This window comes from Acomys minous (assembly GCF_964271855.1).
Source record: "Acomys minous genome assembly, chromosome: 3".
Taxonomy (NCBI): Eukaryota; Metazoa; Chordata; class Mammalia; order Rodentia; family Muridae; genus Acomys; species Acomys minous.
Genome location: NC_140485.1, coordinates 20117318 through 20134699, shown reverse-complemented (window position 1 = coordinate 20134699; position 17382 = coordinate 20117318). Strand labels below are relative to the sequence as shown.

Below are 17382 nucleotides of genomic sequence, written 5' to 3'. Positions count from 1 at the left end.
AACAATGCCCATAATGTCATCTCTAGACTTTGTCTATCATGAGCAAAGCATCATGGGTCAGGGAAGGGAGCTGGCCAGCAGCTAAAAGCATTTACCACACGAAGCTAGTGACCTGAGTTTGATCTCTAGAACACTCATAAAAAGCTGAATGATCGACACACATATATGTACACACACACACACACACACACACACCACTTTTAAAAGCTTCACACATATTTTTGCATAATATAAATTTTCTTTGGTCTGGTATGATATGTAGAAGTGGGATTGCTGAAATAAAATTACTGAATGCTTCTACTCTGTTCCCTTGCCAAAACTAACATTACCAGGGTTTTCACCCCAGATCATTCCAATAGGTGTCTAGTGCGATCTCTGCGTAATTTGTGTTTCTGTTTCCCTGATGCCTGGCAAATGGTGTAGGATGCTTTCTTCAGCACTAGCTGCCCAGTGAATCGTTGAGTCACTTGCCTATTCAAGCCATCTTCCTTTGGTTTTGTTTGTGAGATGGGAGTCACATGTCCAACTTGTGTGCTCCAGTGACCCTGTCACCTCAGCCTCTCCAGGAGCCTGACCTACAGTCATAAGTTGCCGTTCCATTCCACGTTGTCCAATTTAAAATGGACTGTCTTTATTCTTGTTCAGTTTGGAGCTTTCTTTTACAAATTCTAAACACAAGTGAAGTGAAAATATTTTCTCAGTTTGTGGCTTCTTTGAGCTGCTTTTTTCCTTTTCCTTTCAAAGATGAGGCCTCATGTAGCCCAGGCTGGCTTCACGCTACCTATGCAGCTAAGGCTAGACTTCACCTCCTAACCCTGCCTGCCTCCAGCACCCACGTGCCAAGGTCAGATGTGCACAGCCACACCCCACTGAGTGTCTTCAGTAGAAGTAGAGTAAAGTTTAATAAAGACTTATTTATTGGCCAGAATTTTAGTAACCAAATTTAAGAAATTTTGGCCTAATTCCAAAGCCAAAAAATTTTCCTTGTTTTCCTCTAAAATGTCCATAGCTTTCGACTTTTTACTATGACCCCTTTTGACCTTCTTTTAATAGTGTGGGACTTATGTGAAAGATCACAGTTTTGCAGATAGATATTCAGTTATTCTAATTGTATTTATTTAAATGCCACAAAATTATCATTGAATTGCTTTAGCTACAGTCAAGAGCCAAACTTGCTGTGAATGTGGAATTATTTCTGCATCAGTAGTATACTGTCTTTTTTCAAAAATGTATCTATTCACTTTACACGTGCTTCATGCTTATGCCACTGCTAGAAATTTGTTCATGGAGAAAGTGAGACTTTCATTTTTATTGTTCCTTTTCAAAACTGTCTTGCCTGTTTTGGTTTCTTCCATTTTTTGTTTTTTGTTTTTTGTTTTCATTAAAAGTTTTGTAGCGAGGGCTGATAGGTGACTCAGCAGGTGGAAGCACTGGCTGCCAATCCTGACAGTGTGAGTTTGACTCCTGATACCAAAATTGGGGAAAGAGAGAACCGACTCCTAAACACTGGCCTCTGATCTCAGCCACACATGCATGACACACGTGTGCAAATGCACGTGCACACACATACAGAGCATATAAATAAATAGAACAAAACATTTTTAAATTTTAGAATGGGCTTATCCTACTGTGATTTCGACTGGTGCTGTATTACATTTGTCAATCACGGGACAACGAGCCTTCCAACATACGAATGCAGCATGCCTTGCCATTCGCTTAGCTACCACCATCAGCGTTAGCTTAACAGAGGCTTGCTTTTGCTAGGTTTGTACCTAATTATTTTAATTTGGAGTCATTTAAAACGCTTTTAGTTGGGTTGGAGAGATGACTCAGTGAGTAAAATGCTAGCTTTCCAAGTGTAATGACAGAAGTTCAGATCCCTGGGTCCACATAAATACTGGGTAGGTGTGGTGGCCTTCTGCTGGTCCCAAGGTAGTTTGCTATTTATGCGTAGAACTCCCTGTGACAGTTCACAGGAGAAAGGACATCTTAGTCAGACTCCAGAAATCATTGCACTTCCCAGCACCTTGAAATTTCCTGGAGGCCGCTCCAGAGGTTTAAAACACTGCGCTTCCACAGGTGGGTTTTTGTTCCATGGGCCACCACAGGGCCCAGTGGTCTACTGTAGTTAGCCACCTTTGGAGTTTCTCTGCATGTTTTCCCTCAGCCGAGTCTTTCACGGATGCGGCCATGAGTACTTCCGATTCCTGTTTCCTCTTAGCCATTCAGCCAGGACATATCTTTGGAGGTCTGTGCACTCTGACCCTCTACTTTGGTTTGCTGGGCTTGTGGTCCTGCCTGTTGACCAGAGACATGAGGACAGGGCTTCTCTGCTCTAGGGAACTTTCTGAGGTCTTGATCACGCTCCTCTTTGGTTCCTCAAGTCAAGACATCTATGATATCACTTTCCTCAGTGTCTGGGCACTGTCTCTGCCTGCCATGCTTGCTCAGACCTGCCTGTTGGCCAGTTGCCCCACTGAGCATGTCATGAAAGCATATTAATGTGCTTGTGTCACCTGACTGTCCCCAGCATCATGCAAAGAATGCACATTGCTTACCATAGCCTAGAGCCTAGCTTGCCACCAGGACAGGCATTGTCCCAAAAGGCAGCAGAGCCCAGGTGGTTGGACCATGTCTTGTCCTGCTCAGTTTTTTCCTGGCTGGGTAATTAGGGCATGTTTCTGCCCCTTGTGACTCAGTTTCCTTCTCTGAACAGTGATGGCAGTAGATGTTTGTGTCTCATGGGACATGGTAAGGAGGCAATGCATAGATGACAAGACATGTGGTGCACATTGTCACAGAGAGGAGGACTGGCTGGCATGGCTCCTGCTGTCTGTCACACAGCTTGCTGATGGAGGAAGAGAGAAACAGGAGAAGACACTGTTACTGTTTCCATGACTGAGAAAACAAAAGAAGGTGGTTTAGGGTTGAATATAAAATCACCAACAGCCAGCAGAGAACAAATTAAAACTGCAGGCTGTGTGTGTGGCTCAGTGACAGACATTGCCTCCTTCCATCCCTGGTAAAACACACACACACACACACACACACACACACACACACACACACACACACTCAAAATGTCCAGTGGCTTGAGCCCTTAAAGGAAAACTCCAGCAGGAGGAGGCCTTGGGTGATCAATTTCTGTGTCAACTTAGCTAAGTCACGGCTTCCCTATATGGTGCTGGGAAAGTATTATTTAGATGTGATAACATACATCAGTGCCTTTAATAAAAGGAATCCCTCTCTTTAATATAGAGTTTTCATCTTATGCAAACAATGGAGGAAGTTCTTCCAGGCTGCCTTTGAACTTGAGGTGCAGCAGTGACATAGACCTTGCTCCACAATTACATGAGCCAATGAGTCTCTTCATATTCCCCAGTTCCTTTTTTCCTCTTTCCCTCCCTTCTTCCCTCCCTCCCTCCCTCACGAGTGTGTATGTATAAGAATACTGCTTTCTCTCTCTCTCTCTCTCTCTCTCTCTCTCTCTCTCTCTCTCTCTCTCTCTCTCTCACACACACACACACACACACACACACACACACAAAGACTGGAGACTTGGCTCAGTATTAAGAGCACTGGCTGCTCTTGCAGAGGACCTAGGCTCAGCTCCCAGCACCCACATGGTGGCTCACAACCATCTGTACCTCTAGTCCCAACTCCTGCTTCTGGCCTCCGGGGTCATCTTTATTTCCTGTTGCTTCTCTGGGGAACCCTGGCTAAGGCAAGGCCTGTGGGCAGCTCCTCAGGTGGTGTCTCAAACTTTCTCTGCTCTTGCCTGTCCGTGCTCAGTGGAGGCAACCATGAAAGGGTGAGCAAAGAGCTTCCCTGAGAATGAGGGAAATGGAATAGCACGTGTATGTGTGTGCATGCGTGCACACATGCTCTCTATCTCTCTGTCTTTCTCTGTCTCTGTCTGTCTCTGTCTGTCTCTGTCTCTCTCTCTCTGTGTCTCTGTCTCTGTCTCTCTCTCTCTCTGTCTCTCTCTCTCTCTCTCTGTCTCTCTCTCTCTCTCTCTCTCCTGCGCCTGTGTTCATGAGATCGAGGTTACAGATACATGTGCCTATGCCCAGATTTTCACCTGAGTGCTAGGCAGGCATTCTTACCCACTGAGGCATCTCCTTTCTCATCACTCTCTAGAACCTCTGGCTCCTCTGCCCTGCTCTCAGCACTGACGTCATGTTCCAGAACCATCTATGCCTGGGAAGAGCTGATGGTATGACCCCGATCCTCACTGAAGGCTTCATACCTGTCAACCCTGAGTCTGAGTTTGAATTTCAAATATGCCACATGTGGCGTCCCACACTTGTAATGCTAGCCCTCAGGAGGCAGAGGCAGGTGGATCTTTGTGAGTTCCAGGCCAGCCTGGCTAGGGCTACACAGAGAAACCCTGTCTCAAAAGAGAAAAGAAAAGACAGACAGGAAAAAGAAAAAGAAGAGAAGGGTAAACGTTTGATCTTTTTATTCTCTCAGAAATGGAAGCACTTCCCTGACCCTCTTGGTTTTACCTTAGATGTCACTAAAATAAATAGATGCAAATTTCCCACAGTTTCTTGCCAATGCCGTCAGCTGGGGGTGTAGCCTGAGATGTTTGCATTGTTTGCGTTTTCCTTTTTTGTTTCTGTGGCGATGGAACTAAGAATCTTGACGGTTAAAAGCCGTATGCCCGTTCTGTCCTTCCGGGCTCCACAGTCAGGGGCGGATATGTAAATAAACCGAGGGGCCTCTCTTCAAGAAACAGATTAAAGTCAACCAACAAACAAACAGAAGAGGCGTTGAGGGTCCTGTGAGAAGCCTGGGGGATGGCAGGCCCACACAGAGTGGGTTCCTTTGTTCTTCGTGGGGTGTGAGAGCCTCCTGCAGCCCTGACTGGGATTGACCTATGCCTAGTCACAGTCTTGCTGAATTTTTCCTTCCAGAATGGGAAGTCGGTTGCAGAAGGTCGTGGGGATCCTGGAGTCACCTTGTACGGGTGACACCTGGGGTCTTCCAATGAGGACTAGCTTGCCTCTTGCCTTGGACAGTCCCTCAGGTGACCTCAGCAAAGGCTGTATTTGAGAAGAAGGAAATGGTCTGTTCCCATGCCTCAGGTACTCAGGCCTTGGGCAGACGATGGTGGTGGGTAGGAGAGTACAGTGGACAGAAGGAATGGGAGAGAGGAGCCTCTGCCCCGCCTCCCACTCCCCCCCCCCCAGGCTAAAAACAGGACACAAAGGAATGGGAGTGAAACTCAGAATTAGACATGGTGTGTCCACTGATGTGAAATTAACACTGCATTCAACAGAACAAAGAACTGACGTAGAGCCGCGTGCTGTTCTAGCCTGTCTAGGTGACAGTGACAAGGTACACGCATGGGTCTGACTCAGGAAGAACAGGGAGTAGTGGGAAGTTAACACTGGTGTCCTTGTTGAGACTAGTTTTATGTTTTTGGCTTGTTTTTCTGGGTGGATACTTTTCCTGATCAAGTAAGATGATAAATATTGTCTCCGTTTGAAAGTGGGGACCGTTTGTGCGTGACTCACTAACCCCCAAAACCCACACCTCTTATGCACTTGTCCTGGTTGAACAGGGGTTCCAGCTTCATCAGTCATCCCGTTGTCAGGTGGGCTTAGTTCTGGACTGAGGCAGCAGATTCTGAGCCTGGCCCCCACCAGCTCCATGTCTAGATAGGAGACCTGCCTGGTTAGTGGCAGCTGTGGTAAGGAGCCTCAGACTTCCCACGGAAGGCATTCATTTACCTCAGCTCTGGCCTCTCATCAGGATAGCTTGCCAAGAGCACTGCCTGAGACAGGTCAGACAGGGGGTAAGTCAGAGAGAGCCTTCAGGCCTTCCTTATCAAGTTATCCCAAACCTTCCACCCGGCTCCCTATTTTCCTGAGGCTACTAGGTCTCACCCCAGGCACAGTTGACGTGACTAAAGCCTCTCGTGTCAGTTGTCCTTAGGGCCAGCACTGGGGTTAGAGAAACCTGGCTGCCCAATGGCCATGTGGTAACAGGCCCTTTCCCTACTCACTTGTCTCCTGGCTTACTTCCTGGGTCCTAGGGCTCCACTCCAGGCTCCGATGTGTTTGCCCTTGCCAGCAAAGCCTTTAGCACTGAGAAATCTTCACTTCAACACTGAGCCCTTGCACATCTCTTGGCCCAGCAAGCTCTCTCCCAGATGTCATGAGCTGACCTCCGTGGGATGAGGGGTACCTCCGACCCTAACACTTCCTGTTTCCGTTGTCAAATCTCCAACTTTTTAGAGTTAACAACCCACTCCAGGGGTGTTAGTTCCTAGTGTAGATTCATAAAAACAAAAACAAAAAACCCCACCATATAGAGTTATGTGAGAACAGACTGGATTGGAAGCCACAGGTGCCCAGATTCCGCTACTCCAAGGCTACATGGTTTCGGTCAAACCACTTGCCTTTCGGCCTCTGTGTGACACAGGGCTAACAGAACTCTAATAATAATCGCAAATAGAGGCCGCCTTCTCCACATGTGGCCGCCAGCCAGCTGCTGAGGAACAGAAGCACATCCCAGTGGAGTTGACACAAGCCACAAAGACATCCGTTTTCTTTTTAGCCCAGGAAGAGAGGTGAGGGAGCCCAGGTCTGGGCGGGTTGGCCACGCAGTGCTAGGCAGGTAAGACCTGGCCATTGTCCAGCTTCCCAGGACTTTGTGTGCAAAGGGTGGCCAACAGTTGGGGAGGAAGTAGAAAAACAAACTTCTCTTTCCAGAAGTTGCCTCTTGGGCTATCCCTCCTCGGGCGTCCGTTATGGTGGAGCCCAAGGAGCCCTTGTGGGTTAGCGAGTTCCAGGGGCAACTGGGAACTCAATTCTGTCTCAGAAGCATCCATTGAATCTAGCCCATGAGTCATGCATTTGGTGAAAACTCCAAGGTGCAGTGGACTGGCCATCTCTCTGGGAGAGCAGCCCACTGTGGCCACAGAAGATCCACTGAAAGGTTGGACAGGGCCCAGGCTGAGGAGGCTACATACTGCAGCTGCCCAGCTGCCTCGCTGGCTCTTACACATTTCTTTTCATTATAAAACTTACACGTGGGGCTGGAGATACAGGTAAAGTTCATAGCACAAACAGGGGAGCTTCAGTTCAGCTAGCTCTCTGTCAGGTGAGTCTGTAATCTCGAAGCTGGGTAGGCAGAGACAGGAGAATCCCCGGAGCTTGCTGGCCAGCTGGCTCCTGGAACCAGTGAGAGAGCAACTGAGGAAGACAGTAAAATCAACCTCTGGCCTCTACCTGCATCCACTTGTATACATATAGCCATATACATGAACATATGCATACACGACAATACACACGACTGACACTCAGTGGGGGGGGGGGGAACAAATAAGCAATGATCCATAACACTAAACTGCATCATCACAGAGTTGATGTATTGCCGTTTCTCTTGCAAGTAAGACAAGCCAGGTCACACAGCTTATGCTTCGCGACACGCATGGCTCCCAAACGAATGAGAATGACCTTAGCACAGAATCAGTTACCAAGGCCAAGGTATTCCATTTCTTCCGCCTCATCCCCTTGCCCCGCCCCGCCCCGCCCCCATGTATGTGAATGTGCAGATGGCCGCAGAATCCAGCAGAGGGCACCAGATGCCCTGGAGCCTACAAGCAGTTGCAAGCTGGTCCTTATTGGTGCCGGAAATTGAACTTGGGTCCTCGGCAAAAGCAGAAAGCATTTGATCGCTGAGCCATCTCTCCCTAGTGTCCTAACTCTTAACAGCTGACTGACTGAAAGGACAATCTTGCAATTTTCGTCATCTAGCACGATGCTTACGTTGCTTTAAGTCAGATAGTCTTTGTCAATGTCTTTGTACAATCAGGTTTTGTTTTGTTTTGTTTTTTAACTACTAAAAATTATCAAAACTGGACATGGGCTGTATCAAACACTTCTTTATTCTAGTTTTTTCCTTTTTTTACATGTTACATTTTTTTTTTAAAGCATAGGAACAACCAAGCCTCCCAGATAGTTTTTCTATTCACCACTCCAATTTACTTGTTTTTTCAAAGTGTCCAAGAGCAGAAGAAAGGAAAATTTCATCCAGTCCGGAAGTCAGAGCCTTAAATAAGAGTGATGAGGAAGAAGTCGTGCATCTTTTGGAGTGACAGACCAGTCATTATAAGGAACTTTGGGTTTAAATGGTTGCTGAGCCATCTAGTCGTTTAGTCATCAATTCTGCCCTTGTTGTGTCGTGGGGTGAAGTAGGGCTCTGATATGTGTGTGCTTGGGCTGTCACCTAGCAACTTAACCCAGCAGATGCTCTTGTCCAGGTTGAGCAGTGGCTCCCAACCTTCCCAATGCCGCAACCCCCTTAATACAGTTTTCGTTGCTACTTCATAACTGCTAATTTTGCTACTGTTACACACTGTAAATATCTGATATGCAGATGGTCTTAGGCGACCCCTGTGAAAGGGTCATTCAACTCCCAGAGGAGTTGAGTCCCACAGGTTGAGAACCATTGGGGTTAGAGACTCTGGAAGGGAGGGGTGTCTTTGGGAGGCTGCTCTACCAAGATGTTTTACAAGGAACCAGGGGGTTGGAAGCCTGTGGTTCAGACTTTGGCAAGCCCAGAGCATGATGGTAGGATGAAGGCAGCCACAGTGGTCTCTTCTCTCCTCAGATCTGTCTCCTCAGACAGCAGCTCCTCACAAACATCTACCAGTTGCAGCAGCTGCTGAAGGCCCAGGAGACCCACTGCGTGGAAGGTGTCCGAAACATGAGGAGCTGGCTGACTACACTGCAAACCGCTGTTATCAAAGCATCCCCAGAGGCACACATAGGTGGGTCCCAAATACTCAGGCCAAGAACTGCCCTCAAGAACCTTCCCTGAAACTCTCCAGGTGTGTGTGTGTGTGAGACATGCACATTAAGAAGGTTACTTCTTGCTGGGCAGTGGTAGTGCATGCCTTTAATCCCAGCACTTGGGAGGCAGGGGTAGGCGGATCTCCATGAGTCGAGGTTAGCCTAGTCTAGGACAGCCAGGGCTATTACACAGAGAAACTCTGTCTCAGAAAAAAGAAGAAGGAGGAGGAAGAGGAGGAGGAGGAGGAGGAGGAGGAGGAGGAGAAGGTTACTCCTCTCCTCTACATTTGGCAGTTATCTATTTCCATTTTTTATTTATTTATATGTATCTATATGTATGCACATATGTGTGCATGTGCCCAAGGCAGCCAGAGGAGGGCATTGGATTCCTGGTCCTCAGCAAGAGCAGCAAACATCCTTAACCACTGAACCACCCCCCTCTGCCTCTTGTTTTGTTTTTGTCTTATGTAACTCAAGCTGCTATATAACTTGGCTTCAAATCTGCTGTGTGACCAAGGATAGCCTTGAACTCTCGATGCTCCCGCCTCTGCCTCCCAAGTCCTGGCATTACGGTTTGCATCACTAGGCCTGGTTTTCATTTCTGTTGTGTCAAGATAGGGTCTCAATATATACCTTGGGCTGGCCTGGAACTCAAAATCCTCCCACCTCTGCCTTCCCAATAGCTATGGTTTGTCATCACATCCAGCCCATTACCTCTTATACTTTGAATTCTAGGCTTAATAGCTACATAGGTAGTAACCTGTGAATCTACACAACTATCAAAAATATCAGTTTGCAAGTGGAGGTGATTTCACCTCCACAGAGGGCATGGTCAACCCTAGTTTTGGTTTGGGTCCTCTTTTTATTTTTAGTGCTAACAGCTTATTTTTCAGACTGGATTTTAAATTCACAGCCTGGAAGGCCCAGATGTTTCCCATGTCTGTCCTTTCCCTGGGCACACCCTTCCACACTGACTTTACTGAGCATGCAGCGCTTACGGCATTGGTTGTTTCCCATGAACCAACATGGCTCTGGGTTTTCGTGCCTGAAAGTTTGTTCTCCAGTGGCTCCACCTAGCTGGGGTGGGAAGAAGGGCTTCAAGGCCCAGTCCTGATTGTCTGGGGGTACAACGGGGCACCTCAATTTCCCTCCACTAAGGGATGAGCTCTAACTATGGGTCATGTTTTCTTGGTGGCATCTCTCATACCTCTTGGCTTAGAGGTAGGCGCTGGATTTCTCCCAGGCTAAGGGTCTCAGGGCACGGGAGACGGGAGCCCGTGGGCTATGTGACATCATGGCCCCTGTAGCTTCATTTTGCTAGGGCCTCTTTTGTTGTGTGAGGCAACGTTTTCCAGAGAAAGCTTTCATCGGAGGGCTGGTGAATCATATTCCTTTCAAGGCTCGTTCATACTCTGTGTGCCAAGCACTTGGCTAGGGCCCGGGATACAGCAAGAGCACAGGGCAGGTTTTATTTGCCAACAAGTGTTAAGACACACTGCAGTAGTCACAAATGATAAGAAAGCAAAAGGGATCGGGGACAGTGTGGCATGGTAGCCAGGGATCAATCTAGGAAGTGGTGGCATTTGAATGGAGACCTGAAGAGGGAAAAAAAAGGATGGGGGGTCGGGGGGCTGTCCTAGACATAGGCTGAGCCTGTTCATAGGACCCAGGACACCCAGTAGGCTGGAGCAGCAAAGAGAAAGCAGAGGCAGTAAGTGATGTTCTCACACTCAGCACTACACTGTGAGGCCCTGTACACGTGACCCTCAGCGTCTCTGAGCCCTGCTCTCCTGAGCTTTCACTAGGCCAACAGCATGTTCCCCTCACTTCCAAGAACATTGAGAGAGTTTCCTGAAATATGGCACCACCCGGTGCTGTGGCACACACCTTTAATCCCAGCACTCGGGGAGGCAGGGGTAGGCAGATCTCTGAGTTCGAAGCCAGCCTAGTCTACAAATAGTGTACAGGACAGCCAAGGCTACATAGAGAAACCCTGTCTGGGAAAAAAGAAAGAAAGAAAGAAAGAAAGAAAGGAAGAGTAGAAAGTCCAGAACCATGGCTAGCCTGCAGCAATAACTAAACAGAGAAAGGTCTTATGAGTGACATCTCTGCTTCCTTGGATGCAGCCCAGGGGTAGGGTTCCTCATCCTTCCTCTTCTCCTGACAGTTTCCTGCCCTGCTATGGATGTCCCTCTTGATGGCAAGAAGTATGGAAGCAAGTACTTAGTAGGCCATGAAGTCCACTTTTCCTGCAACTACGGATTCCAGCTGGTTGGGCCCAGCAGCGTGGTATGTCTTGCTAATGGCACTTGGACAGAAGAGTGGCCTCAATGCGAAGGTATGGCCAGTCTCCCTGTCCACACCACACAGCATGAGTATGCTGGTCAAAAGGGGTCATTCCAGAAATGCTGACTCTTTTTCCCGTGTGTGTGTCTGTGTGTGTGTGTGTGTGTGTGTGTGTGTGTGTGTGTGTGTTTAAATTTCAAAATGTGATGTTGAATATTTTCCATTTCACTAAGTGTAAACTGGACCTGGATGCTTACCCTGTACTGATGGGACAAAATATTTGTGTGATACAGCCAACGGGATCAATGCTGCGAGGCTTGGCCCCCTGCCAGCATTGGCTCTTCAGTCAGAGCCTCCTAGCGATGCCAGAGAGCTGCTATTGGGTCTTCTCGGGGACTGCGACAGTCTTGATTAGTGTTGCTGGAGTTGAGGGTCAGAGTCTGAGTGAGCCCTGGCAGGCTTACCAGCCTACGTTTACCCTCGGTAGGCCAATTAAACAGACAAGGAATCATGAAAAACAGAGGTCTGTTCATTGTGGCCAAAGATAAACAGATGAAGAGATCCAGTGACCTCTTTGGGGTCCTCACATGAGGTTTAGATTTAAGTAGAGGGCATCACTGAGCAGTTACGGTCATCTTTATCTGAGTTTCAGTCTCTCCTGGGAAGGTTACGGTATGACAAGTTGTCAACTTGTGTGAACCCTTGGGGCTGGGGAGATGGCTCAGTGGGTAAAGTGTTTGTTATGCAAATTTAAAGACTTGAACTTGAACACACACATAAAAGCAGGATGTGATGGTGTGTGCCTGTAACCCCAGGTGGGCCCCTGGAGCCTGCTGGCCAGCTAGTCTAGCTAACTTGATGAACTCTGAGTTCTCAAAAACTAAGATGGAGGGACTGGAAAGATGGCTTAGTGGTTAAGAGTACTTGCTGCTCTTCTAGAGGACCTGGGTTCGATTCTCAACAACCACAGGGTGGCTCATGACTGTCTATACCTCCTGTCCCAGAGGATCCAATGCTCTATTCTGGACTGTGTGGGCTCCACACACATGCACGATGCACAGACTTACATGCACACAAAACACCATTAATATAAACTAAACTAAACACGGACAGCAACAGAGAACACATACAATGTTGACCTCTGGTCTTCATTCTGGCATTCAATGCCCACCCCCCCCCCATGCACACACATTAACATAGACACATGTATAACATATAACACACACACACATCAAAGAACTGTATGCGGCCTTGCCCACCGCCCCCACCCCCACCCCATGAAATTCATGGAAAATTTCCAACTATTGATGTCCATTGCCCCAGGGATATAAAAGCCAAAAGGTGGGCAATTACAAATGCCTTCAGAGCATCTCCTCCCCTGCCAAGACAGTTCCACTAGGGCTGCAGCACAGCAGTCTCAAGGCCAGCATTAGAATCACCCCAGCAGCTGCTGAGCGTGCCCACTTCAATTTCCACATCAGCAGTCCTGTCCCTGTGTTGTGACCATGGGGAGGGGGTGGGGTGGGGGGACAATAATCTTAATTACAGCCATTTACTTCAAAGGCACAGAATGTCAGTGTCATTTGGCACTGTTCTAGAGGACCCAATGCTCTATTCTGGACTGTGTGGGCACCACACACAGACATGATGCACAGACTTGCATGCAGATGAAACACCATTCATATAAATGCTTGGCAACATTTTAATAACTGGCCAGTACCTGCTCTGCAGTCAACTGATGGCCAAGAGGGTGATGAACCCTACTTGGCACAGAAGGAAATTATTCATAACGGCACCAAGCAAAGATGCAGTCAGTGGGCAAAGGAGCTCTGGAAGTCCACAGTGGAAAGCAGCCATTTGGCTTCTTGCGTTTTCTTTTCCTCTCTGTGAACAGTGGTGGTGGTGGTGGTGGTGGTGGTGGTGGTGGTGGTGGTGGTGGTTGCTGCTGCTGCTGCTGCTCCTTTTGAGGCAGAGCCTCCTGTAACCCAGGCTGGCCTTGAGCTCAGTAAGTAGCTTAGGATCACCTTGAACTTGTGGCCTCTACCTCCTGAGTGCTGTTGCAATTACATTTTTTTGGAGGGGTGGGGGTAGTGCTAGAGATAAAATCCAAAGCTTTTACATAGTAGGCAAGCACTCTATCAGCTGAGGGTTAGCTCCAGCTCACCGATATGTCTTTGTGTTCTCAGGGCTGAGGTTTTGATCCTTTGCCTCCCCTCCCCCAAGCCAGAGCAGCCAAAGAAAAAAAGCTTGAGAAGTAAAGTCTTTTGTTGTTTACCACCACCTTGAAGCACTTGCCCACAGGGGCCATTGGGTGCTTCATGAGGTAAACTTTTTCCTGTTTTCATAGTCATAACAATGCCAATTACCCCACCCCACCCTACCCCCCAGAAAGGGCTTCTCTGTGTAGCCTTGGCTGTCCTGGACTCACTTTGTAGACCAGGCTGGCCTTGAACTCACAGAGATCTGCCTGCCTCTGCCTCCCCAGGTTCTTGATTACAGGCTTGCTATAACACCTGGTTAATGCCAGTCATCTTAAACATTGTTTTTTCATTAAGAACAAAATTCAGGCCAAGTGTGGTGGCACACACATCACTAATCTCAGCACTCAGAAAAAAGAAAAAAAAAATAACTCAGTGTGGGAGAGATGGCTCAGAGGTTGAGAGCCCTGTCTGCTCTTGCAGAGGAGTTGGGGTCCATCCCCAGCATCCACAGGGCAGCTCACAATCATCTATCTATAATTCCAGCTTCAGGGGGACCCAGGTACCACACACATGTGGTGCGCACACATACATGCTAGCAAAACATTTCTACAAATAAAATAAAAATAAACTTAAAAGGGGAGGTGGGGCTGGAGAAATGGCTCAGTGGTTAAGAGCACTGCCTGCTTTTCCAGAGGTCCAGAGTTCAATTCCCAGCAATGACGTGATGGCTCACAACCATCTATAATGCTATCTGATGCCCTTTTCTGACCTGCAGGTGTATATGCAGATAGAGTACTCATATAAATAAAATAAAATAAATATTTTAAAAATTCAGCATATAATATAAAAGTATAGAAGGAAGATTTTATAAACCAAAACTCCAGTAATTTTCACAAAGTGAAGGCCTTAATGTTATAAAATATCTAATTAAAATAAAATTCTACCAGCCAGGCATGGTGGCACACGCCTTTAATCCCAGCATTCGGGAGGCAGAGGCAGGTGGATCGCTGTGAGTTCGAGGCCAGCCTGGTCTACAAAGTGAGTCCAGGACAGCCAAGGTTACACAGAGAAACCTTGTCTCAAAAAACCAAAAAAAATAAAAAATAAAATTCTACCTATTTTCTTATATATTTCTAACACTGTTTGAATTGGAGCCCAGGCCATCACCATATTTCCTTTTTTTTTTTTAAAGATTTATTTATTATTTATACAGTATTATGCCTGCATGTGTGTCTGCCCGCTAGAAGGGGACACCAGATTTCATTGTAGATGGTTGTGAGCTGATGAGGTAGGAGGTTTTGCTTTAGGTCACATTGGAGAAAAAAAGCAGAAGAGCATTTTAGGCAGGAAGCTGCTAAAGGTATACCTTGAGAGTTACTTCATGTAAGTATGAGAGAAAAAAAGGTGATGGTGGGGGAAACCTCTTGTCAAGTCCCATGCAAGCTGCTGTATAAAAATGAGAGAGCGCGAGAGAGAGAGCGCACCAAAGTTTCCATGGACAACAAAGAATTGCCAGAAAGACAGAAGGAAACCTTAAGCCAGTATTTCAAAACAAACCAATAGAATGTTTTTATTTTTAATATAAAGGGACACACACACACACACACACACACACACACACACACACGCATGCACACACGCACACACACACATCTACGCTAGGGTGGTGGCTCAGTAGGGAAAGGCGCTCGCCACCAAGCCCGATGATCCATGTTCAATCCCTGGACCTTGCCTGGTGGATGGAACAAATGAACTTGAGAGTTATTCTCTAACCTCTCCGCTCACGACATTCATGAGCCCCCCTCAAAAAGATTAAAATAAAGAAATGTAAATGAAAAACATCTAAAACAGCAACATACACGAAAGTGAGAAAACCTGAGAAATGAAGTCACTAGGAGGCAGAGAGCCCAGAAACAAAGTAGAATGAAAAAAAGGGGGAAAAACGGGGATGCGAATGTGGCTGCTTGCCTAGTGTGCACGAGGCCCTGAGTTCACAATCCAGCATCACATAAGGCAGGCGTGGTGGGGCTTGCCTGTAGTCCTAGAACTCAGGAGGCAGAGACAGGAGATCAGAGATCAAGGTCATCCTCAGCTACCTGTCAAGTTCAAGGCCAGCCTGAACTACTTGAAGGCCTGTCTCACATACATACATACATACATACATACATACATACATACATACATATTTTGTTCCGTTTCTGGAGACAGGGGTTCTTTGTGTGATAGCACTGGCTGTCCTGGACTCGCTTTGTAGACCAGGCTGGCCTGAACCTCATGAAAATCTGTCTGTCTCTGCCTCCCAAATGCTGGGATTAAAGGCGTGTGCCACCACAGCAGGCCCTACGTAACTATTTTTTATAAAGGGTGACAATCCACTTTCGTAGCCGAGTAAGTATTCCGGATACCGGCTCTGGACATGCGGCGACTGGGCCCACGCCTTGGCTTGCCGGCCTTTCCCATCATCGTGGCTATTACCCTCATCAAGTCATACCCGAATGCCGCAAGCCGGGACACACTTGAATATAATGACAACTAACCTTCAATTGGGAGATAGCATTTGCCAGCCTGGGCGCCAAGCCATTGAATACCTCTGATTGCTCGTCAAGATAAGCAGAGCAGAAAGTCCGGCTGGAGCCTCTGAAGAAATGAATACGCCAGGACACCTGCTCACGTCTCTCTCCAGCTGATATCCTCCTGGCTCCTCCCGAAGGGTCCAGGTGCAAGCCCAGCTCAGTGCCTTCCCCCTGGAGGCTCCCCAAAGACAGATAATGGCTTTGTTGAGACCAAACCGAAAGGATATAAATGCTCACACTTCCTGGCTTCCTTCCCATGCCTTTGTGGTCTATTGATCCACACACTTTCAGAGGGGGCCAGTAGGCAAAGACAGGCTTGGACCTTGAGAGACCTTGGAATACTGACCTCAGAGAGGCGTTTGTATGTCCTGCGGTCTCAGACGTATTCTTAGAAATTGATCATCTGAAAACAGGCTGCCTGGGGAAGCTTGTCACCGGACTGAGGTTACCGAGAAACTCTTTCCCTGGGATAAATAGTGTTTGGACAGCCTGAATCCTCCTAGATAGAGGAGGAACCATCAAGCAGTCACAAGAAGTCTTAGGGGAAGCCAAGGCCCCTTCCAGCTGACCCAGATGAGGCTACGATTTGCAGTGGAAGCAAAGCACCTGCTGCGCCCCCTTGGGAGACACAGAGAAAGGTCTCTGTTAGGCCTTGAAAGGGGGGGGTTCTCAGGTTCCCTCTCAGTCATCACGGTGAAATCTGAGAGCTCCGCCTGGTGGAAATGGCTTGTGTAAGCATTAAATGGAGCCTTGGGGACATCTGTACCGGTGAAGGTTTTACAAAATTGCCTTTCTCTAAAGTAAGACATTTTATAAATAGTTACAGACAAGGGACAAATACCGAAAGTATAAATGAGAAACAAACAAACAAACCATGCACAAGCCAAGCAGAGAAAAGATGAAACTCAAGTCAACAGTCTCCTCCTGGGGCAATACTGAGGATTTTAACCTAGGGCCTCAAGTGCTCGGCTGATGAGCTCCCAAGCTCTGAGAACAATCTAATTAACTTTAAAATTCTGCCTTTCACTGGGCGATGGTTGCACATGCACACCTTTAATCCTAGCACTTGGGAAGCAGAGGCAGGTGGATCGCAGTGATTTTTAAGGCCAGCTTGGTCTACAAAAAGTAAGTCCAGGACAGCCAGGGCTACACAGGGAAACCCTGTCTTGAAAAACCAAAAATTAATAAATAAATAAAATTCTGCCTTTCTCTCTCTTTTTTCCCCCAAACAGCTGGGTATCCCAGTGGGCCATCCCCTCCCCCATCTCTCTCTCTCTCTCTCTCTCTCTCTCTCTCTCTCTCTCTCTCTCTCTCTCCTTTTTAATTTCTTGGACTTTAGCTCCCATTTGAAAGATGATCTGGGAGGTGGCTCAGTTGGTAGAATAAATAAGCCAAGCATGCCTGAGGCCCTGGATTCTGCCTCAGCATGGAAGAAAAGCGGGCATAGAGAGCCACATGTTAATCCTAGCACTCAGGGGTGAAAGCAGGAAGGTCCTAAGTTCACTTTCATCTTTG

General features: G+C 47.4%; 1 protein-coding gene across 1 annotated transcript in view; it reads left to right on the top strand.

The window, feature by feature from the left end:
• Positions 1-17382, top strand: part of FBLN7 (fibulin 7) — a 29424-nt gene that overhangs the window by 3065 nt on the left and 8977 nt on the right. Inside the window, exons 2-3 of the mRNA XM_084774952.1 lie at positions 8626-8785; positions 10975-11145. Of these exons, the coding sequence (XP_084631078.1) occupies positions 8626-8785; positions 10975-11145 (331 nt within the window). The remainder of the gene's footprint in view (positions 1-8625; positions 8786-10974; positions 11146-17382) is intronic.